The sequence below is a fragment of the Pseudopodoces humilis genome, chromosome 11, assembly GCF_049639895.1.
Source record: "Pseudopodoces humilis isolate 2021_Gansu_Grassland_sample_001 chromosome 11, ASM4963989v1, whole genome shotgun sequence".
In the NCBI taxonomy this organism is placed as follows: domain Eukaryota; kingdom Metazoa; phylum Chordata; class Aves; order Passeriformes; family Paridae; genus Pseudopodoces; species Pseudopodoces humilis.
Genome location: NC_142210.1, coordinates 8,487,429 through 8,511,497, shown reverse-complemented (window position 1 = coordinate 8,511,497; position 24,069 = coordinate 8,487,429). Strand labels below are relative to the sequence as shown.

Here is a 24,069-nt window from a genome sequence, read left to right as displayed (position 1 = left end):
TGGAGGTCCCGGCCGGAGGCATCTCCTCATCCCTTAGTGAGGACATGGGTGGAGTGGGGAGCGCACGGGGAAGCCTGGCTGCTGCGGAGGGGTGTCCCTTGACCAAAATCCTCCAACCTCCCACCACGCCACTGCCGGGAAGGGGTCGCACGGGGTTGGCCTCGGTGGGCTCTGTCCCCTCGCTATCCCCTGGGTGTCCTGCCCCGTGTACACCTCCACCGGTGCCTCGGCTTCCCCTTCTCCCCGGCACTGGCGCGCCGCCCGCTGAGCCAGGAGAAGCTCCCCGGGGCGTCCCCGGGCCTGAGCGGTGGGGGCGGGGGCGCGGCCCGCCCAGCCCCGGGGCTCGCCCCCCGCCCCGCCCCGGCCCGGCGGCGCTGCCCTGGGCGGGCCCGCGGCGCTCGGCGAGGGGCGGGCGGGCGGGCGGGGCGGCCGCGGGCCCTATAAATGCCGGGCGGCGCCGCCGCGCTCCGGCCGAGCGTCGCGGGGCGGTGGGGCAGCGGCGGCGGCGCGGGCAGCGGCGGAGGAGAGCGGCCGGGGAGGTGAGCGGGCCCGGGAGGTGAGCGGGCCCCCGGCAGCGTGCGGGCAAGAGCGGGGCCTCGCCCGAGGGCAGGGCGGGAGAGAGCGGGACGCCGGGCGGGAGAACCGGGGCACCCGAAGTTTGGCTGCTGACAGCCCGGAGGCCGCGGGGGTCGCTCCGGCGGCTCCTCGGTGTGCGCTGCCTGTTACCTGCTCTCACAAGTTTCCCAGCACCGGCTGCGTGGGCGCTGTGCCGGGAGCGGGGCTTCTGGCGCGCTGAGTTTCTTCTGCGTGTTGGCTTTTTGAAAGCAGGGAGGGCTCTTCCCCAAAAGAAGCGGGGTTTAAGGCTAGCAGCCCGCGGGGAGCAGCATCGCCATTGCGGTACGGGAGACGCTGCGCTCCCGGGTGCGGGAGAGGTGGCACTGCCCGAGCACCGGCTGCGCTGGGAGAGCTTGGAAACTGCAAGTTGCTCGCTTTCATTCGTGTCTCTTGTCTGCTGTGACAGAGAGCTTGCTGGTGTTGTGCTAAATAAAAGTAGTAGATCATAATTCAGTTAGTAACTGAAATTTTCTTGGCATTTCGAATGACAGAGTAACGGGGGAGAAACGTTTGCGGCCATTGGCTTTTGGGGAGGAAGGGGTGATACTCTGATACTCTAATAGGATTTGGATAGGGCTGATGGCATCACGTTGTGTGCTGAAGCGGAGAACTGGTTAGCCAAAACTCTGACCTCGGCTCACTTGGAATTGTATGAGAGCTGCTTTGTGCGTCGGGTTCTGGGAAGATTTGGAAATGCAGAGTCCTTTGTCTCTTGGTGAAAATGGTGCTTGATATTTTGGCTCAGTACTGTGTAATGTTGGAGGATCTTAACAGAAAAATACCTTTGGAGAAACCATTGTACTAACAAATAAGTGTTAAAATGTCAAATTTCCCATAAAACTAGGGAATATGTGTGTATGGATTAGAGGCCTTAGTGTGATTTATTTCTCTCCCCCTTTCTCATGCCTGCATATGATTCTGAACATGGTTTGGCTTTAGTGGTTGTAATCGCATTCTCGGGTAACTTCCTGAAAGAGAAACCTGGTAGAATTACTTTTTTTTTCACTGTACTGAAAAATTACCTCCTATTCTTTCACTTTCTCTGGTGTCAACATTAAATAATGTCTTGTCCCCAGCTTGCCACAGGAATTCATTAGAAACCCGATTTCGTCGGGACTATTCACAAAATGTACGTAGGTGTAAGCAGCTGTGCTGCCGTGTACAGCTTCGGAGAAGCTGCAGACATCCTTGAGGAAAGTGCAGACATCCTTTGAGAAAAGCAGCTGCATGCCTGGTGAGTGCTCAGATGAGTCTTTGGAGCGTGAGGTGAAGACCAATGCAAATAAAAAGGCAGAATTATATAGTAGATTAATTCAACTGCATATAAGATGTAGTAGGTTGGAGAGCTAGCATTTTGTGGGATATGATTAAACTCATGAGAATAGCAGCTGTTTGGCACAGGAGCAAAGTTTGAGTGATGAATGCTAGCCCACAGCTTTTTACAATTACAGGCAAGTTGTATGTCAGGCAACCTATAAGCAATTGTGTCAAGTGCTCTTGAGATGCAGGAAAGCAGCTTCTCTGGGCATTTCTGTTTTATGTGTTCCCCAGGTATGAGGATGGTAGAAAATAAAGCTTTGCTTTGGCCATCACTATAGTTGCATGTGTATTTATATCGATATACAGCTCTATGTACCTCATGTGGGAGGCAATAGAAACTCGTGTCAGAACAAAAAAGAGAACAGAAACCCGCAGTGTTTTTGTCTCAAGGTGTATACAGAAGTGTTGAAGCTTCTGTTTGGTGTTGTCATTGACAACCAGGAGAATAGTGTGTCTTAAGTGGCATGTGGAGACTTTTAGCCTGAGTGTCTAAATCACACAGGCAGAAACGTGCTCCCAACCTAGAGTTCCTTACCAGCATCTGTTAGGCAGAAAAATGTCAAGCAGGGAGCCCAGTAAGTTGCACCAGGTATTTTTAGACTAGATTGACATGACTGTGTCTGAATAAATGCTAAAAAATAACCACCTCACCTTACTGCTAGGAATTGCAATTGAGATGCATATAAATTGCACGTATCCACAGCAGATGATCAGTTCAGAGGGAGCTCTGGGTAGTGATTTGTGGTGGTGGGCACAGTATCTACCCGGCTTGTGCAGCTGGCTGTGACTTTGAGTTCTTGATAGGAACTAATGTGCTCATTGTTGAAAAAGCTGAGGTGGAAGGGTTTTCTTGGAAGCTGGGGTGAGGATTGTCTGGGCTGCTTGAATTGCTTAATCACAAGCATGCATGAAAGAGCACGCTTTTGTAATACTAACTATGGGGAAATTAATTCTAATCATCAAAACATTTCCAGTCAACTTGGTTTGTTAACTGAATTCTACAATTTTCTATGGTCCAAGGTTTTATACATGAGAAGACAGGGAAAAGATGGATACTTGTCACTGATCTGTAAAGTGATGGTTCTAGATACAGTCATCTTTACGTGCCTCTGGGCATCTTCCCAATCACCTGTGACATAGCTAGCAAATCATGCTAGCAAAGTGCTGGCCTGTAAGAACCATGTAATTCAGTGCACCTATACTAGCCATAAACATCTTTTGAATAATGTAATGATATAAAGAATTCTCTTTTTGGCTTTGAAGAGCAGGTAGTGGTAGCATGGAATAGTCAATCACCTACATATAAATTTAAAGATTTAGTGTAAATGTAAAGATTCAGTGTAAGTTAAGGAACTATGAAAATATAAGAAGCTTTTTATTATTTTAAAAGTAGATAGCTTCTTTGTGTAAAAACTAGAAAGCTGAATATGTGCAATCATGTATATGTTCAGGTGTGTCTCTTCTGTGATGGTTAAAGTGGTGGGAGGAGAGCAGAAAGAGGTGGTAGCATTCTACAGCTGGAGCTACACAAATGTTTAGGCTGGAGTGCTATGGGAAAAAAGATCTGTCCTGTGTTCTGCTTGTTCCTGTCTCTTTAGGGACAGACTCCACTTCATACTTGACTTCTGTGAATACATCTGCTAGCAGAGCTGAGGTCTGCTGAAGTGAGAGCCAGTGATCATGGACTGGAAAAGTATGGGGCAATTTTAGTGGCAATGCTACTATAGCTTCTTGAGCTGTTTATCATGGCCTTGAAATACACTTAAGTGCGAACTGAAATGCTTTCTAAATCCATTAGCACATCTCCTTGAGCAGTGTCTGTGAAAAAACGTATGTTTTGGCAGCTGCTGTATCTTTTCTGTGGTATGGTGTTCACTTTTAGTGCCCAGAAAGATGTTTTTTCCCTTATTTTCAGGCTGAAATCAGAAGGTGCCTTATGCTGGGGTCAGATAATTATGCCACAAAGCAGTTTAAGTATGAAAGCATTTTCATCTTGTGGAATTATCTCCCCATGGTGAAAATGTCAGTTTTGCTGACCATGCTCAGCCATGTGATATAAAGTGTGGGCTTCAGGCAGTCTACTGTTGTCATCCTGGGCTTTAGAAACAGCAGCCTGAAATTCTCTTCAGTATTTTGGGACTGCAAAAGCAGTTGTGGAAGGCATCAAGACTTGATGGCCAGTGAGTGCTGAACTGAAGAAGCCTCTTCAAGACTGTGTATATGTAGTGGCCTTGGAATGCAGGTAGGTTGGTTTATGAGAAATGAGTTGCCAAGAGACTGTAAGCTGCAATAGTAAATCCCCCTGGAATCTTCAGAAGCACTACTGAGAAATGCTGATACATTCTAGCTCCCTTAATGTGGCTGATGTACAGGGGATATGAATTTATGTTCATCAGCTATGTAGCTTTGACCAAGTCTGTTTTTTACTTAAATGTTTTCTGTATTATTTTAACTACTTGCTCTTTAAGCTTTTGTTCTTGCAGAAGAGCATGTTAAGGTATTTAGTGGTGTTTCTCACTATTTCTGAGATGGCTCTGTCATCTGGTACAAACTGTAAACTTCTGCTGGCCCAAGGCTGAATGGGGTTTGAGGTTTTTTGTTTGAATAGGAGAGGGACAGTTTCCCATTGCCTCTGGCAGGTTACAGGTACAAAACCAAGAGGAAAACTGAACATAACTAATTTTTCCTCTTCCATTCTGTTATCTTATAACTTGACGTCCCTAAGCAATCTAAGAAATGCTATGTAGAAGTGCATTATCTGTTAGCTATATGTCTTCATCTTGCTATACACCCTCCTGTTCCAGAAAGAGTTGTTCATATGGCTTTCTCAGCAGTTGAACAAGCTGAGGCCTCCAGCTGCTCTGGCAGCTCGGTTGAAGAGGTTGCTTTCCCAGCTAATTGCCTACTTCCTCTGCAGAGGTTCGTCATCTGCATTACAGAAATAGTGATGGACTCTGTGGAGGCTCAGCCAACGCAGCTCACAACTCAGCCTACAAACTCTCAAGCTGAACTGAATCAGAGTTTAATATACCAGGTCACGACCTGCTCTTGGAGAATTCTTGTGCATAGTTCATACTCAGTTGTCCCATTTTTTTTTACTATGGAAATTTAAGTCTTACCTTCCCAGAAACCTGTAGTAAAGCCAGTGGGATCAGAAGTGAGATCAGTTTAACAAAAAGAGTGTTTTCTTAAATACAGGGTTTTGAATAGCTGGTAATTCTCTTATTAACTGGTTAATGTAAGTAGTCTTGCAGATGACTGAGAAGGTGTTGACCTGAGCATAGTACAGGGCTTCATTCCTGCATCCTTACAGCATCTGGGACTTCTGATACTCTTGTGATTGGCTAGTTCTGCTTTTGGAGCTTTCTGAGGGTAAAAGATGTATATAAGTAAATGTCTGTGCTGTAAAGAGAATTGTGAATGTCCTTACCCTTTTTGGGAAGCCTTCAAGCTAGGGCTGGAATGGTGGAGAAAAGGCCACTAAAAACTGGTATCTCGTGTTCCTGTGAGCTTAGGTCTGTTTCCGTGATGCTGCCCTGGATACAGAAAATCAATATGTTTTTCATCTTAAATGTTAACAACTTGGCTACATTACACTTTAAGGGTTATATTTGTTATCTAGTTTTTCAGGTGAGGTTTCTAAATTAGCTTGCAGATAGGAAGTGGTTGATTGCTAATGTTGTACAGTGTGATTAATAAATAAACAACAGGCTAGTCATCTGTTACTCTCCAGATCTCCAACCACAAGTGTAGTAAATGGTTAGAACAGTGTTCCTGATCTCTCCAAGTATTTTGTCATTTGGTGGCATTCTCTGTTTAAAATGTCTAAAGTATCAGGTTTTGGCTGTCAATGAGTTTGTGTAAGTGCAAGTTTTTATAAATGTTCTTGTTATGAACGGAGAATACTGGAGTTCCAATTCATTTTTATAGTGAAATGACTGTAACTCTAGAGAGCTGCCAACACTTACTTCCCTAGTCTTTCCTCTTGAAAGGGGAGGGATACGTAAAAACTTAAAATAATGCAAGTAATTCATTACTTGCATTATTTTAGGTGAGGGTTCTTCAGGTCCTTTTGGGAGACTGTTTCCCCATCTTTTGTTACTAGTTGGGCATCTCTAAACTCAGCATGCATTAGCTTTAGTTGGATGTTGCGTGGCTGATAGAGCCTGCCACCTCTCTTAGCTTCCCAGGAATAAAAATGTCAATAATGGAAAAATAGTATGGCTTCACAGAAAGCCTAATTTTTGGTTATGCTGCAAACCCTGACTGAACAGTAGAGCGCGGAGTGATGGGAATTGGGCTTTGTAGCATTGTTTAGTTGGAAATACAAGTACCTCTTTTGTAGAGTAACATAAACCTAAAAGTTGTAGAATATGTAGAATATGAAAGCAGAGAGTCATTCCTCTTCTACTCTGCAGCAACTCACGTGCCTTATTAAAACTCTGAAATATTAACTTGAAATATTGGCTTGAGGACTCAATTCTATACCTTTAGTTTTCTTTATTTTTTACACAGGACTTTTTTTTTTTGCTTGACACTTCTTTAAGTCCAAGTGCAACAGATACTCATGTCTTAACCCTTCTGAAGAAGGATGTATCCTGAAAGGCCTTGACATTCCATCTTCTCCAAGCACAGTTCCCAGGTGGCCATGGAGCATCTGCATAAGGCTATTTCTACTCTCCCAGCCTAGCAGGTGCAAGAGGCAGGGCATGTGTCACTAGCTAAAACATCAAAATTTACTTGGGAAAAGGAGAACCAGATTTGTTTGTGCTGCAGGAATGTAGTGGTGTGAGAGACTTGCTGTCAGATGACACAAAGATGCCTGCAACAAGTGAAAATGAATAAGGATACTGAGTTACCCTTTAATATTTTTTAAGGAAAAAATAATGATAAAATCCTAAGGTTGAGGTGGGACTTAGGGTAAAGGTGTTGGTCAGGTACCTGATAAGACACCAACCATTGTTAGTCCAGCACCTTGTGGACTATTTACTTCATAAATCTGTTCTTACACAGCCAGTTGCCAAAGAATTAATGCCCTGTACCTTATTAATGGGAGCTTGCAATGCTTGCCTTTGGCTCCTAACGAGCCTGTGGTTGCATAGTGAGCATTGTTAATGTACAATAAATATGGGAACTGTGGTTCCATGAGGCCTTTCTTGCACAAAAAAAAAAATCTGAAAGTTTTTTTCAGGGAGCTTGAGTTTAGGCAAATGCTGTGATTGTCAAACCCCTGTTCTCTTTCCTGGAGTGAGTCCAGAGAAGAGGGTATAGCCTCCCCACCATGTTGTGAAACACTGCTATGCTCCCTCTTTTGGGGAAACTGGTTCTGCAGCATTAGTCTTGATGAGTTGACTGTCCCATGCTTGTTTCTTCATTACATTAAAATACCCACATTGCATAAAGACTTAAGATCAACCAAACCACTTCTTTAATAAAGGGACACCAGTAAATTAAAAACAATTCTCTTTAATCTTTCTGATACCATAAGACTTGATACTAGATCTTGGAGAATTCTGTGGAAACTACTTTAAATACAGGAGTAAATAATACCTAGAAACTTTAGCAATTGTAGTTGAGCCTACAAGTAACAAGAGAACACATAAAATTTGAAAATGCTGATAGAACTGTGCAGTACCATAATTGTCTCCATAAGCCCCCTACCCTGTCAACTGTTTGCTTCATGAAGCAGAGATAAATTTGGCTGTTTTACTCATGTATAAATGAGGGATGGAAGTAAAAACAAATGATAAATGCCTTTCTATGTCCTTGAAACTCTAAATAGTGCCTGTTAGTTGTTGTACAGCCACATCTCAGTGGTGAGTGCCTGTTAGTTGTTGTACAGCCGCATCTCAGTGGTGAAGTAAAAATCTCTGGTCAGCTTTGCATGATATGAAATTGATCTTTCCAATTTACTACCATGAACCACCACCCAATGATGTAGAAGATAGATACTGGTGAGAAAAATTAGTCTGGCTTGTGAACTGGAGACCCTGGTCATGAGGCTATAGACAGTTTGAAATTAAGCTTGTCATGCTTAACAGAAATTCCCAGAAAGTGGTGGCAGTCAGGACTCTTCATAAAGCGCTGAACTCTAATAACTTCCTGCTCATGTGGGAGCAGTTTGGACAAAGATGGTTCCTGTGTGGGACCAGCTGGTTTTACAAGGTGGTGCTCTGCAGGGAAATTGCCACTTGGCAGGGGAGGCTGGTTGGACACAGCTAAACAGGCTTTCCAGAATTCATTAAAAATGAGAGAAATAGGAATAGCAGAGAAAGGGTTAAGGTTGGGAGAGGAAATCTTCAGAACTGGTACCATGTTTTTTTGTGTTCATGTGCTATGCTGGCTGTTGTGCCTGAAAACAGACCAATGTCTTAAGATATAAAATTATTTCTTTAAAAAAAAATCACTTCCAGCTTATCTCGCTGTACAAGTTAAGTTTATATCTTGTTGACAGTAACATACTCCTCTTCAGAGCATTGTGAGTACTGAGCTGTTTAAAACCTAGCAATCATCTTTTCTTGGAAACTGCATATACTAAACTATCCAGGTATTGAGTAATAATAGGAGTTCTTAGATGAAAAGAGAGACAACATTCAGGACATACCAGAAAATGTGGAAGGAAGATGAAACATTTCCAGATCTGTCAAGTGGAAGAACTTCAGCAGGCTGAACTCAGGTTGAGGATGAGGAGAGGATATTGAAGCTGAAAGCTTTGGTGTGTAAGAGGCTTAGGCAAAAGGTGAGTCAGGAACACGTGAAGTGGGGGGAAGGCTACCCAGAGGCTGGAGTGTTTTGCCATGCTGCTAAGTGGGCATCAGCTGAAAAACAGGACCCAGCATATGACCCTCCCACTGCAACCAGAGTGGTCTCCTTTCTTGGGAGAAACAATTGCTCTGTGTTCAGCCAGCTCCTTTAATGACTGTTAACAAGTTTGGTTGAGTATTTATTCAGTCCTGCTGAAGAGAGTTGGTTAAATGCCTGAAGTGAAGCTGCTTTCTTTCAGCTCATATGTCAATTGAAATAAGACTTAAATTAGTAGCCCAGATGACAGTGGCATGGAAACATCAACATCTCAGACTTGGAGAGGTCCCTGAATGTTTGTTCCACGTTTTCTCTGGTCACACAGCTGCCCAGTTCCTGCCACGTGGGCTCAGGGGATTCAAGGTTTTTGGGCTTAATACAGTGAGACCAGCAATGCTATGAGACTGCTCTTCAGTTTTAGTCCCTTCAGCTATGCTTGCTGCTGTCTGGTTACAGCTATTCACAGAAGTACAGTCTGGTGTCTAAACTTATGTTTGATCTGTCTTTAAAGAAACTACAGAATCAGTCTTGCAACCTTCAAGGAGCCTTTTAGATTATACATTATTGGTGTTGAAGTCAGGCTTCAAAATAAACACTTGGCGGTCTCTAATAATGCAGCCATTATAGATATCTAAAAATCTATGTACAGTTCATTATTTCATTCTCAATCCACTACAAAGTGTTCTTCAGCCTCTCTGGGACAGGCCTCTTCTCCAACTTAGATATTAAATATGGGTACTTTTTCAGATCATGTCTTTGCTTATGATCTTGAATCAAACTAATTTCTCTTCCTCTTGGGAAGACTGCAGCAGCTTGGTTTGGCTCTCTGAAAATGAAGTCCTTCTTAAGCTATTTTTTTGCTGTAGGAGGATCTTCATTGTTAGCAGGTTTTTGTGCCTAGGGCTGAAGATGTAACTTCTCCCTGCTCCACCAAATGCTTTTCTAGACACAGATTAAACAGCTGTATTAATATAACTTTGCTTTTGTAATAAGCATTCTATAAATGCAGGCTGAAAGCATCATGTCCTCTTTGTTGATACACCTACTTCCATTTCATTTCATCAAAAAAAAAAATTAAACTAGGTACCGTGGAGGTGATCTGAGTAGCAGCCTTCTTAGAGTTGAGTATCCTGCCCAGTCTGTCTGAGAGTTAGTGTTTGCAACACCAGCATGAAGCTGAGCTCATCCCAAGATTGGTAGCCAGAAGACTTTTCATCATCTGTCATGAAACAACACAGAACCATTGTTGTACATAGGGCATGCTGCTGTTCTCCTCTTCTCCCTTCCCCGGAGCTCTGTGCCTGACAGGAATAGTTGTCTAAAAATTTTGTGGCTTAGGCTAGGCTCTGCAGTTAGCTAAAGTTTTAACTGGTTGTTCAGTGTGATGTACAGGACTTGGGGTGGTGCTGTTCAGTGAGGCAGGGGGAGTTGCTGTGGAAATGGCATTTCTCATATAGATGAATGTGTGACACAGATGTGTTTTGCTCAGAAACCCTAGCATTAGGGTTAAGAACTGGATTTGCATAACAAATTGCAATGTATGGTAATACTGGCTACGTTTCTTCGGGTTAGCGACAGTATTTCTATTGCATGTTGAGAAGTTTAAATTGTGGATGTTGTCCTTCCTGTAAGTGCTCAGTCTAAGAAGTGGGCTGCCTACCATAAAGAGGGGCTTTTTTTTGATCCAGCATCTTTCAAAAGCCCACATTTATGTAAATGAATTCTCAGTTAACTTCGTAAAAAATATAAAGGTCGTAGGCAAAGAAATGCCTAGCTTGTATTTTTGTTTGGTTTTCTGAAGCATTAGATTCAGATTTAACTATCACTAAGTTTTTAGCTTCAGTGTTATGAAAGCATGTTGAAAGCTTGTTGATATTCTGTATAGCAGGTCAGCTGTTTTCCATCCTACACATCATACATACTTTTGGATTTCTTCTCCCAGCACTGTGCTTAAGCTGTTTCTTTCGGGATATGCAAATGCACTTCTTGATACTGAACCGCAGAGAAGTTGAATTTACTGAAATCCATGATGGAACTTCAACTACTTGGATGCCACTTCTTCTCAAAGATCCAGTTATCTCCCCAGTTACCTGATTAAGTTATGCAGTGGCCATAGCAGGGCCAGGCCAAGAAGCAGCTGCTCTGTAACTTTGATTAAAAGTGGTTTTATTCTTTTTCCATGCTTAGAGCACTGCACAACTTTATTTCACTTATTGAATAGGTATCTGCTAGAGATTGTGCTCCAAAATGGAGGCCAACCCATCTTAATGGTGTGTCAGGAGGGGAGAGATTAGGCAAATGTGGAGAATTCTGGGGAAACCAGATGTGGGAGGTAATTGGTTGAAACAAAAAAAAAAAAAACAAAATTCTGCAGCAGTGGCCTTGGAAGCAGAGTTGGGTTGTTTTGACAAGGCTTCACAATGTCATGGGGAAAATGCAAGGCTGTCACCCTGTCAGGGACTGTCACCAGTGAAAAACTTGGAGACTTGCAATATATTCTGGGAAAGTCAAGTGTCTGACTTCAGTTAGGCTTGTGCAGATGAAATATATAAATGACAATGAAACACTGTTTTATTTGATTTCAAAGTGTCACTCCTGTCTCTGCCCTCATAGTATGCTTCTCGCCATATAATGCGAGATTATGGTAGATTGCCCTCAAAATAGACCAGTTTCCTGTGGCTTGCTGTCAGGGTCAGGTGGAACTGCCTTGGTCAAAAGCTTGGTTTTCAAATTGCAGCTCAAACTGTGCTCTGTGATTGTTACCTGGTACTGTTCCTGTCCATCACTACGTGGGACAGGCTACATTGCAGCAGCATGAACCGTTGCTTGCTTCTAAGTGCATCCAGTCAGACTTTGTAGTATTTTTAGGGCCTTGAAGTTTCTTTTTTCCAGGATACTAGGTTGAGGTACAAGTCTGCTTAATATCAGGATTAAGAATTTGTCTAAACTATCCCTTGAGTTTCCAGGTTTGTGAGAAGAGATGGTCACCAAACCACCAAAGAAAAAAAAACTCTAAAAGCTATCCCTAAACATAGCTTTTCTTGGAGTGCCTCCTGCAAGACAGCAGTGCCATCAGTCTGGAGAGAGGGAATGCTTGCCCTTAAGAACAAAATTAGGTGGTTTGTGTTAGTATTAAAGAACACTGAAGAATATTCCTTAACAATTTTAGTTATTTTTTTTTTTAAGGTGAAAGTTTACTTTCCCTGTCAGGCTGTTGGCTGTCCCCCATGACATTTTCTTGCTGTAGCTGGTGGTGAGGGCTGCAAGACAAACCTGAATGACGCATGTAATCTACCTCAGGGGGTAACAAACCAAATCTGTGGTGCTTGGGCTTTTTTCGTGTGGGTCTCAGCTGCAGCTAGCTCAGTCCAGTCTAAATTTTGGACTAAGCTTGAGCAGTAGATGGCTGATATGAGGCTCCTTTGGAAGGAATTGCACTTAAATGACTTCCAAACTGCTTGGGGGATTAGTAGGTTGATGGAGAAGACTTAATTATTGGGTGGGCTGTTACCCCGCTTTGTAGGACAGCATTTTCACTTTTTCTTGCATAACTTTAAATCAGTCCAGCAAGTTTCTCTGGTCAGAAGTTGGGTTTGGGGGAGAAGGATGTCTGAAATCCTGCATAATTGCATTTTCAGCATTTGGTTTATTATTCTGCAATGACAAAATTTGAGAAAGCCAACTTTGTCCCCTCAAATGGTGTAGAAGAAAGTGGAAATGCTGTATTTGTCCCTTTCAAGTGTTTTAGCACAGTTAGAGTACATGCTATTAAAAGATGATTAAAGGAATCTGTACAAACACCAGCTGGTTTTCTGGTAGTCAAGTGCTCCAGCATGGTTTGAACTCACAGCGTAGGTAGGCTGGCGATGGCACAGCTCCTTGGGGTGTGTGGGAGGAGGCTGGGGGGTGACAAGGCCATGGCTCTGCTGGCCCCCAGTGCCCTGGGGTGCTGCACCCAGAAGATCAAGTGTGCCACACTTGCTGCACAGGGCAGCAGAGACCTGTTTTTGCATTTGGTATTTGGTAACACTTCATTCAGTTGTACACCCTCTGCAGCCTTTCTTCTGAAGTCAGCTCAGGGAGGGAACAGGCTCCTGGCTGGTCTGGAAATGGAAGTCAGGACACTTAACTGTGCAAATGGAATGCCTTAAAAATGTTGTGAACAGGGAACATAATTTAAGGAAATTGGAGATTATTGTATGTTTCTCTAAGTATCTCTTTGCCCTAACAAAAAGGGTTGACTGCAATTTCATGAGGAGGAAATACAGCCCAGTAGTTACAGTGCTCAGTGTTTGACATTTGGGCTTGGCTCTCTATAGTCAGTTGCTTGATGGGTCCTGAACAAAATGTTGCTGCTGCTGCTTGTGCTTCAGTTCTTTGGAGCTCAAGGGTAGTGATACTGAATTCTGTCAGTTTTAGACCTGCAGATGAAGATATGCCCATTTTAAATGTTATCTTCATTCCGTATTCATTAGGTGCTGTATTTTCTTAAATGGAAAAGTACAGATTGAAATCCAAGTTCAACATTTGCATTTTGAAATCTAAAATTTTCCTCTACATTCCTGTTATTGAGAATGCAAATTATGCAGCTAACTCTTATTGTTCTAGGCAGATGTAAATTCCCACAACAGAAGGTCTGTTTGCATATATCTATATATGCTTCTGTTCACTGTTGAAAATGATCTATGAGGTGTACTGTGCATCACATACTTGTGGGTGTGGACCATACCACAACACTTCTCAGCACTCATTTACCTTAAAGGGCAAGCTAAATAGAATGCCAAGGCTCATTTAACTGGAGCACAAAATTATTGGAACTTGGGTGTGGTGGGAGGTAGTCTCCTAACTTGGTGGCTTTTGTCCTTCATATAGGCACTGATACCTAGCTATGTCATGATTATCACTGCATCTGGAAACCCCTAGACCTAAAATCCTTGTAGTGGTAAGTAAAACAGGTGTGAGTCCCACTGCCAGCATTCTGTGAATGGTGTGCGGCATGTGTGAGAGATTTGCCTGCTCTTTAGGTAAATAAGAATTTGTTATAAATGCTGTACTTGTGACAGCTGACTTAGCTTTCCCGTTTTCTATTCTTACAGATATCTCCAACCAGGAATCATGAACTGGCACTTTTCACTCCTCTTTGTTCTTGGGACTTTAATGTCTGTATGTTCCCAGTTCAGTTTTTATCCTCTGGAGGAGCTTAGTTCTGATGTTGGAATCCAGGTCTTCAATCAAATAGTGAAAGCTAAGCCTCAGGACAATGTTGTTGTTTCTCCTCATGGGATTGCATCAGTCCTGGGGGTGTTGCAGCTGGGAGCTGATGGAAAGACAAAGAAGCAGCTGACAACTATGATGAGATACAGTGTAAATGGTCAGTGATCCTAAGGTGGTTTTGGGTGTGTTTTGTGAGACTCTTCATGATGTATGAGATGGCTTTCAAAGTGTGGTAGATTGCATCATGCACCAGTTAACTCTGTTTACCAAAGCACAAAATGGGCATGCTTGAATTTAATTGGCAATTTGAGCATGGGAATGTATATATATAACCAAACTAGCTTATAAGCAGTTTGGTTAATGACTTTGGGGCTGTGGCTAGAACTGCCTTTGTCCTTGCCAAATTGGTATTCCAGAACAGGATGGATGGTGGTCCAGTGACCCCTCTGATCAGGAAGGTGACAGTACTCCATTTCAGGCTGTACTGAACAACCTTTAATGTGCCACTCCTTAGCTAACAGGGTAGGAGGATATTTCTTGGCACCTCACTGAAGGCGGTGCAAACTAACCATACAATTGATACTTTCACTTTGCTCTTCAGTTTTGTTCTTGTGTTTCTGCTGTCAGAATCCCTGTATGTGTAGTTCTTGTAGTGCCCTCTTCTTGAAACAGCCATTTCTTCTTGCCTGTGCCTGACACTGCATGCATCTGTGTTCATCTTCCTCTGCCAATGTCTGCCCCTCCAGAGGGAGTAGGCTGAAGATTCTTACTGCTTTAATTTGCATGCTATTTTTGTGAGTGTTTGCCAGCAAGACTTAACATCTTAGTGCCAGCATTCTGCCTTAATTCCAAGAATAGAAAACCCTCCAGGAGGTAAGTGCACATTTAAATCTTGAGCAGTATTGTGATATAACATGTTGTCATATAACATGTTGTCCTGTCTTCATTTGCTTTGCTGTTTTGGTCCTGGATTTAAAGTACAACAAAATGATTTGACACCTTAACATCTAAATGATGTAGATTAAAATCTCTTCATGGGATAATTATCTCTAGGAACATTTGAAAGCACAAAATCTAAGTACTTGCAAAAATGTTGAAGCATTATATCAACTGGTTTCATCTGGCTTTCAGACTTCCTAATCCTAACTGAGACACAGAGGTTCTCAAACACCTTAGAAGGTAGCCACTATCTGGTTAGAGTCTAGTTATGGGATGCTACCTGTGTTCTTGCACAAGTTTCCCCTGCTCCTGTTCATGACTACCTTAAAGTCCTTTGGCAACTGTAGCAACTGCTTCTTTGGAAAGGTAATAGTTAAAAAAGTATTTAATATGTCTTTAGCTGTCTTTTAATGCAATTTAGCAGCTGGAAGCAAAGAGGAGAGCCAGCATCATGAGACCAGCCAGCTCTCCCTGGACCACCAGCAAGTGCTCCGTGGACCACCAGTGGTCCACAGAATACAGTTTGAGAACCTCTGTTATGGTATGTTCTCCAAAAGAATTTGCCCATAATATTGGAGAGTAAACATGTAGAAATTCATACCAGTGGTGCTGTTAAAGCATTCATGATACATGAAACAGCAAAGCCATCTGAGGCTTTTTCTTACATGCAGCTAAGAGAATAACTCTGAACTAATTTATTCCTTTCATATCTCTTGTTTGTCTACATAAGAAAGTAGTCAGGAAATGTTTCTGCCTAAATTGTACTGTGAAACAGAGGGAACCCATTGATAACAGCAACCCAAGGATGCTGTTTGATACAGTGGTTGAACATGAAGTTGCCTGCCTGGCAGTAGCATCCCTGTGTAGACAAGCGCTCATTGATAAGGCATAACACGGGAGAACTGGATATGGTGAACATAGCAGTTCTTCTGTGCTACCATATGCTTTCCCTCACACACAGTGAAGGAGCTAGTAGCACTTTGTACAATCTGCTTTCAGGTCCTAAGGATCTTGACTAAGCACTGGAACCTACTACCTTCCCTTTTCCTTCTTTTAGAGGCAAGCCCATGTGTTAAGAGACTAACTCTTGCTTGTAGCTGATTTAGGCCAGGACTTGGTCTTTAAGGAAACTAAGACTCAACTTGGAAGTTTATTATAAAAAATCTTGACAGCTTCCTTTATTCTCCAGTAAATGGAAAGGAAGCAAAGAAAACAATTTTTCTTTACATTCTGAGGCTCAAGACCATTTTGCAAATCTTGAAGAGCTCTCAGAGTGAGCAGGCTGACCCTTCGACTTTCTTTGTCATTGTCACAACTGACAAGTGACCTGGCTTATGTGATATGAAATATTTTTGGAACAGTTTGTTCTGTGGAAGAGCATGATTTGTAGCTCTGCACTAATATTTGAACCTCAGTGTAAACCCAAGCACTGTCTGTAACATTCTGAGTGACAGCAAGAGGTGCAGTAGACATCATAGTGGAACATCATCATGTTTTTCCTGGGTATCAGTAGTGTTATGCAGATGAGACATCAGAAATGGGTATTTTGGAAGTCCTTTCAGAATGCTTGCTTTGGTCTTCCTTTTCTAGTCCAACACTTAATGTCTGACTTTTTATGTCATTAATAGTTGCATATAAAGTAACTGTTGGTTTATCATGTTATTCTAAATGAAACTTGCTGTTTTTTCCAACTAGGAGTTGGTAAGGCCTTAAAGAAGATAAACAGGCTGATAGTCTCAAAAAAGAATAAAGACATTGTAACAATTGCTAATGCAGTGTTTGCAAAGAGTGGCTTTAAAATGGAAGTGCCTTTTGTTACAAGGAACAAAGAGGTGTTTCAGTGCAGTGTCAAGAGTGTGGACTTTGAGGACCCAAATGCAGCATGTGATTCCATCAACCAATGGGTGAAAAATGAAACAAGGGGTGAGTATTGGTGGGTGCCTTTCTGCATGACAAGGTGGTGTCTGATACCTCCAATTTAGATGGAAATACTGGAGAAAGATAGGGAGGTAGAGAGCTCTGTTCTGCAGCTCAAAACTTTTAGCTGGCATTAGTGTGATATTTTAGAGCTGGTTGGTCCAGGAACCAGCAGTCTTGTTGCCCCAGCAGGGATCAGAGCAGCTTTTACTTTTCTTTGCATTCATGTAACTGGTGAGAAATCCAAGCACAATTGTCTTGGGTCCATGCTTTCTCAAACATAGATGATTTCAGGGAACTCACATGTTTTACTCAGTAAATCAGACTTGCAGGAAGCTGTAGGGCAGTTCAACTTTTGCTCTGACTGCCCTAAAGACAACTCCTAATGCTTCAAGCCTCTTGAACCAATTGTCAAGCTTACAAATACTAAAGCCAGAGATGGTGTTTTGCAGCATGTTCACAGTCTAGGTGAACTATGTGTTTGGTAACTTTTAGAGCTAAAACAAGCCCCTCCTGGATGTGAGGAGTGTGTTAATGATATTGGATGTCATATTTGTGAAATGAGGCTGTCAAATTCTTTCTCGACCACATCACCAGTTTTGCATAGCAATGTTGCAAGCAGTGTGTGAATAGGGAGGAGTTTCAGCTGAAAGTATTCCATGTAGTCTTAGCTTCGCTTGCATGCTGGAAAGGGCAAAGCCTTGTTAGTTGTTAAAACATCAGGCTATCAGTTAACAAGATATGTTTATTTCTAGTTATCCCAGAAGTCTACTTTGACTAAGAATACCATTGAATTTAAGAATTTTAAATATATTGCCCCTCTAGGAGCTGACACAATCACAGGTCAAGGGGTCTAAAGTAATATGTGTGCCAGGTACTTCAAAAACAGCTGGTGTTTATGATGGCAAATACTCAAGAATTCCTTTATTTCTTCTAGGTATGATTGATCAGGTTGTAGCTCCAGATGATATTGAAGGCAGTTTGACCAGACTGGTTTTAGTGAATGCTGTGTATTTCAAGGGTTTATGGAAGTCACGATTTCGACCTGAAAATACAAAGAAACGCCCATTTTATGGAGCTGATGGGAAGACTTACCAAGTTCCTATGCTGTCCCAGTTGTCCATCTTCCGCTGTGGTAAGCTCAGTGACTCTCACTACCACCAACAATGGGTGTAGAATTTTCTTTCCTTTCAAATTGAAACAAGAGCTTGCTGTGCATGTGGTGTTTAATGGTGCTGCTTCTTGTAGCTGATATAGATGGATTTTGTTACAGAAGTGTCTCCTGCTGCTGAGGCATGGGCAACGTACTTAACAGTTGCCTTAAGGCTGGATACTGTCAAGTATTGCCTTATCCTTTGCCTTCAAAAGGGAAAGCCTGAAGTAGCCAAATTGAGAAATTTGCATGTTAGTTAAGCTTTGGTGTAAGAAATAAAAGTACATGTTTATAAGGACTGAGAATAAAGGAAAGCTGCCAACAGGTTTACCAGTGGTGAGCTGTATATGAGAGAAAGATTGGAGTAGAATCAGTTTATATTTTACTGCAGATAGAGAAATGGGACTTGTACAGTCTCCAGTCCTATGGGAGCCAGAGGAGCTGGATTAGAATGTTGGCTATATCTCCTGAGGTGTGAAACTGCTCTTCAGATTGAGTCACAAGTGAAAAGAAGTTCAGCAGGTTCTGCCAGACTTCCATCAGAGACTCTCAGAGCTGACACCAGCGGCTTGATGTGATTGGCAACGTACTTCAGAGCTTCAGTTTGCAGCCTTATGGGGATTTTAGTGGTCAAAGTAAGGTGGATGCTCTGATTAAAAACTTGTGTTCCATCATTCTAAGAAGTGCTGCCTGGAACTTACTTCCATGTGTGCTAGAAACAGTCTGAAAAACAGGCCTGAGAATACAGCTTGCTATAAATCTAAAAGCAAGAGATGCTGTTCTCTTAAATGCCTAGTTTTGTGCACTACTATGTCAGTAGTGCTCCACTAACATTAGTAGATTTATGTTAAAGTGAACAGCTGTGACCCTGTCCCAAACCTGTACATTATAGCAGATGTAATATAATACTTTAGCTGCTGAAAGTGTGAGCTAGGGGAGGTAGGAAAGCTACTGCAGTATATACTAATTTTGGAGTTTCAAAGAAGTTATAACTTAAGATGGAGTTTAGCAAGATTATTATCTTAAAGGCTTCTGATGCTGGTTATAATATCCATAATGTTGGCCTATGTTTAAGCTAGAGAAACTATTAAGGCTAAAAAGGAACAAAATAAATACTGTTGAGTTACCCATTTGCTGAGGACTTACTTGAGTTTTTGTATCTCTGGATTTCCTAACACAGGGTTTATATTCTATCCATGCTCTCAATGGGATTTTTAAAAGTTTAATTATCTTAAGTATCTTCAGTCCCATCAGCTGACTGAAGCTAAGCTCCCCTCTTGTTCAGTTTGCCTCAGTAATGATAACAGCATGTAGCAAATCAGGAAAGCAGCACTTACCTGTTGGACAGTTTGCCTTGTGTGACTGTCCTGGAGCTGACTTGTGCAACCAGTGTTAGCTCTGCAGGCTCCAGCCTGAGAACTACTGCCATAATAAAAGGTATAGTGAAACTGCCAACTTTGACATGATTCCTGCAAAGCAGAGGTGCAGTACTGCCAGTTTTGTTTAGCAATAAACTCATATTTAGCAATATGAGGTTTAGGACAGGTTTCATGGCCCTTGGCAACAAGATTAAATGTGTAATGCAGCCATTGATTTTCAGCTTGGACTGACAAGTACAGATTTAGATGAAGAAAGGGGAAAGACAATAAGATCTTGCTACTAATCCTAAAACCTTGCCTGAAATACTGTCTGTAGTTAAACTGACAAATTTTAACTTGAAACTACTATAAAAAGCATTTGCTTTCCAGCCACATGCCAGAAATCCCACGGTAAGCAAAGGGAGCTTGGAGGAGAGGGTTGCTCACAGTCTTGCTGTAACTTGGATGTGTTGCTATCTCCCTCCATCTCATCTAATTGGCCTCTTACACTGCCTCAAAGTGGCTGCTTTCCACCATCTCCAAAGACTTCAGATTGCTTCCTAATCAGATCCTTATTAAGCAAGAAAATTAAGTGAATGCAACAGACTACTTCAGACAGGAACCAGGAGGTCCTGCAATAACTCTTGGAGGAACAGGCTTGTCTGCAAAATCTCTTCAGTTTTGAAAGATAGTCTGCTGCTATTCCTTGCTTTTTTTTTTTAATTCTCAATTCACAGTTGGTTCTGGTACAGCTGAGATCTGAAGCAAAGATCCAGCTAATTCATAGGCCTGGTCACTTCTAATGTAGCTGGCTTGCTGCTCTGGGCTGGTGACATTTGTCTGGGAAACAGTATGTATGTTAAATGAGTATTTGCTCCATGATATCATCTTTCTGTGTTTTGCATCGTACTAGCATCCCTACAGAGCCTGTGCCTTTTGAAGGGTTGTCTAGGAGGAAGTCTAGGTCTTCAAAGTTGGTTTTGAGAGGTGGGCAAAGCTTTCCTGACAGACTCTTCTAGCTGTAGTTGCGTTAAGGTAGAGATTTAAGGCTATAAGGGCTATGGCTCACTAGATTGTTTGGGTTTGTTTCTATTTTTTAAGGCACTACAAGTACCCCAAATGAGCTGTGGTACAACATCATTGAGCTGCCATACCATGGGGAAATGATCAGCATGTTGATTGCACTGCCCACCGAAAGCACAACGCCGCTCTCTGCCATCATCCCCCACATCAGCACAAAAACAATAGGAAGCTGGATGACAACCATGGTAGCAAAAAGAGTGCAGGTTATTTTACCTAAGTAAGTACTTAACACTCCCTGAAGAAGGAATGGATTATATATGTATCTTATCTGATATGGGAGAAGGAATACTTCAGGTGACTTTCCTGCATAATACTGATAGATTCTTTTTTTTTTCCAACCAGGTTTACAGCAGAAGCAGAAACAGACTTAAAGGAACCTCTGCAAGCACTTGGTATTACAGATATGTTTGACCAGTCAAAGGCAAACTTTGCAAAAATAACAAGTAAGTTTTGGGTTTTTTTTGTCTTAATTCATGGTGGTCCTTCATAGGTTCTAGCTCTGAATAAAGTGCTGCTTTACCAGTGCAGTTGTCTGCTTTCTCTTGGCTAAGTGTTGCCATGACATTGGAGCTGGTTTTATGTTGTAGCCAGCCAGGCATGACTGCTTGCTTCTGTTCAGCATTGCAGTGGCTTTTTTTTCTCCCTTATCTTACATTACAGCAGTAAATCATGCTGGTCAGCTTCTTTGATACTGCAATCTGAGGGTCTCAAGCATTGTCTGAAATCTCTGGCAGGACTTAATACCATACCTTAGTCTGTAGCAAATAACTGCAACTACAGTGTGAAATCTTCTCTTTAGTATGTGTTTAGTGACTTTTTCTTGAGCTGTAAGAAAGCATGTATGAAAAATATTCACACTTTAAGGGACTGAACCAACTCAGAGCTGTAAATACTAGTACCTGAAACTGGGGTGTAAATACTTTTAAACTCATGGCTGCAAAATGTCATCTTATTTCTCTTCTCTGCTTTCATTAAAATCCTGATTAGCTTCTCTAGAACTATCTAACAAAAAAGCTTACCTTGTGCTGGCTTAATTTGAAAACAGATTCCTGTGTTTCATTGAAAGCAAGGTATGTTGCTAAGTGCTTTTTTTTCCCCTGACATTGAGACACATGGGAGTGTAATTTAAATTCAGATAGCAATTTTTTTTCAGTTTTTTTTTTAATTGTAACTAAAAATTCATGTGAGCATTTCTAACTTAAGCCATCAATAAAAACTTAGTAAATGGGGAGGAAGGAGAAGTAAAATAGGTTATTTCTTATTTTTCTAATTACTCACTTAGTGACTGTATTCAAAGGTATTGTTCTGCACTGCAGCTTTGGGATTCCAGCAGGATTGTAGCAACTTTTAGTATTCTGAGCCATGCTGACAGAGCTGCTTAGCTACAAAGTACTTCAGGACTCTGTGAGTTTTACTGAAGGTGCTGTTCTCCTTGGGTCTTTCAGGAACAGAAGGTCTTCATGTATCTAATGTTCTGCAAAAGACAAAAATTGAAGTTAGTGAAGATGGAACCAAAGCTTCTGCAGCAACAAGTAAGCAATTGTACCAATAACTGTCAGACTTGGGAAAATTCCATTAGAGGGCTATGGCACAAGGCAAAGATAGCCCACTTGGAGATCCCTGCAGCAATATGCTCAGACCCAGATCAGTTAAAGGGTTTTATGCAATTTCTCAGGAAGATCTCAGCTTGCCAGTGTTGATCACTGTAAGAAATACTAACAACTTACTTCTAGAGAAGTGTCTTCTCATAGCTTAGACTTTACATTAGGCCATTGATAGCATGCTCTGGCTATCCAGGTTACAAAGAGGAGTAAGCTACTACAGCCTTTGGGTGACAGCCCACAACTTCCAGCTCTCTGTGGGTCTTACATATTTTTAAATGATTCCTGTAAGGATATCATGTGGACCTGTGTGGCTTTAAATGTCCAAGTTGGTAGGCTTTAGGCATTTGTCTGCACCTATTCAAGCCTATATATATGTAGACACACAGGCATAGATATATCTACAAGGAAACTTGATAGAGTATGTAATGCATTATGGTGCTTGATTTGTCTCACTCTACACCTTACTTTTTTTGCAAGCTGCAATTTTAATAGCCAGGTCATCCCCTCCTTGGTTCATAGTGGACAGACCATTTGTATTTTTCATCCGGCACAATCCTACAGGTAAGTAGCATCTGTAAATACTTTTTGGCTTACAAGTTGAGTATAAGCTATGTAATAGTGACAAAAGAAGTCTGGAGCTACTGAATAACTATTAAAAAGAATTCTTGCAAGCGCATTTTTATGCCTTTAGTTTTAGATTATTTTATTGGTAATATAACTTGGAACAGGGAAAAAAATCCATTTTGGCTATCAAGTTAACAGAAACAAGAATGGCAGGTTTGTGGGTATAAAAGAAGAGTCTTTAATAGTCATAGCTCCCCTGAGTGGAGAGTATCAGCTCTTTACTGATAGTGAATTGGTGAATAGCACCTAGCTTTCTGGACAGTCAGACAGTGAGGGCCAAGGCAGAATAGGGGCTTTGGGGATGCAGGGTGCTGCTCCAGCCTGCTCTGAACATGAGCAAGTGTTCAGTATAGCTCTCACAGCTTCTCTGCAGAATGGGCTGACTCCTAGAGCAGAAATGCACTTCTTGCAGTGACGTGTATGATCAGTGTCAGTTAGTGGGGAACAAGGTGCTGCTGCCAGCGTTAGGGGCAGAGCAGGCTGCTGGCGGCTGGCCCCATCCCAAGGCTCCACAGAGTATCAACAGAGCTGTGTGTCTCTAGAAATAGGAGCTGGCCACTTAATCAAACATGCTCTTCCCTGGGCTCACAGACCTGAGGAAGGCTGGACAAAACTGGTGAGGTGGCTTGGCTGTGCTCTGTGGACTTAATGCTTTCATGGAAAAGTTTAACTCTATTTACAGATGATGGTAATCCTTGTTTTTGTTTCATCCCTCAGGTACAATCTTGTTTATGGGACAAATAAACAAACCTTGAATGTGGAAAAGACTTTCTTCAAGAAGTAAACAGGCACACCCCTGTTCTGTTAAATATTTTGTACACTACTTTTTGACTTCACTCAACTAGTTTTAACCACTGACTAGGTTTTGAAACAGGAGTCGTCATAGTTCTGGCTTTGTGGGGAAAATACAGATTGAAAACTACAGTATCTCTTCAAAATGTCTAAAAGATTCTCTAAACTACTGAATGGTTACCTATGCTAACAGCTTCTGAGCTTTTTCTGTATCTACTAAGAATTTTATGTATGGCTTTTTGTGAGAGGATTTTAACAAAGAATGATAATCGTTTCTATTAATGTTGGTTTCTTCTTGTGTGTGGAAAAGGTCTAATTTTGTAGATACCACCTATCAAGATTACTTTTGGTTCTTGAGTGTCTTGGTACCTGGATATTCTTGGTAGAAATAGAGTAAAAGTTCTAGCAGTTTTTATATAGTGCATGTATCACTGAGAGTTTTAAAACTAATGTGGTGTTCAATACACATCGCATTGTCTTGTCTCATTGTAATGTAAACTTGTCATTGCTAGTATACACTTTCTATTGGATTTAAATTTTATATTTGTTTTTGTACAAAGGAAAAAAATAAAACTGCATTATGAACAGTCAGTGTTGTGGATTGTGGATGTGGTGATAGATACTGGGGTCCAGAATTACACAAAAACTG

At 41.9% G+C, this 24,069-nt stretch overlaps 1 protein-coding gene across 7 annotated transcripts; it reads left to right on the top strand.

Moving 5' to 3' along the window:
* Positions 1-461: 461 nt before the first annotated feature.
* Positions 462-24,011, top strand: SERPINE2 (serpin family E member 2). 7 transcript variants are annotated; one of them, XM_088061224.1, is made up of 12 exons: positions 495-539; positions 1,692-1,849; positions 13,609-13,678; positions 13,833-14,107; positions 15,314-15,430; positions 16,585-16,812; positions 17,744-17,941; positions 20,419-20,617; positions 20,743-20,843; positions 21,846-21,932; positions 22,482-22,565; positions 23,346-24,011. In XM_088061224.1, exons 4-12 carry the CDS (start codon positions 13,852-13,854, stop codon positions 23,381-23,383), a joined length of 1,308 nt encoding a protein of 435 aa, XP_087917350.1. In that variant the 5' UTR covers positions 495-539; positions 1,692-1,849; positions 13,609-13,678; positions 13,833-13,851; the 3' UTR covers positions 23,384-24,011. The 7 variants fall into 7 exon arrangements, with proteins under 7 accessions (XP_014111671.1, XP_014111670.1, XP_014111673.1 ...); XM_088061222.1 differs by having other exon boundaries at positions 15,311-15,430; XM_014256195.2 differs by lacking the exon at positions 1,692-1,849 and having other exon boundaries at positions 474-539; positions 15,311-15,430.
* Positions 24,012-24,069: the final 58 nt, after the last annotated feature.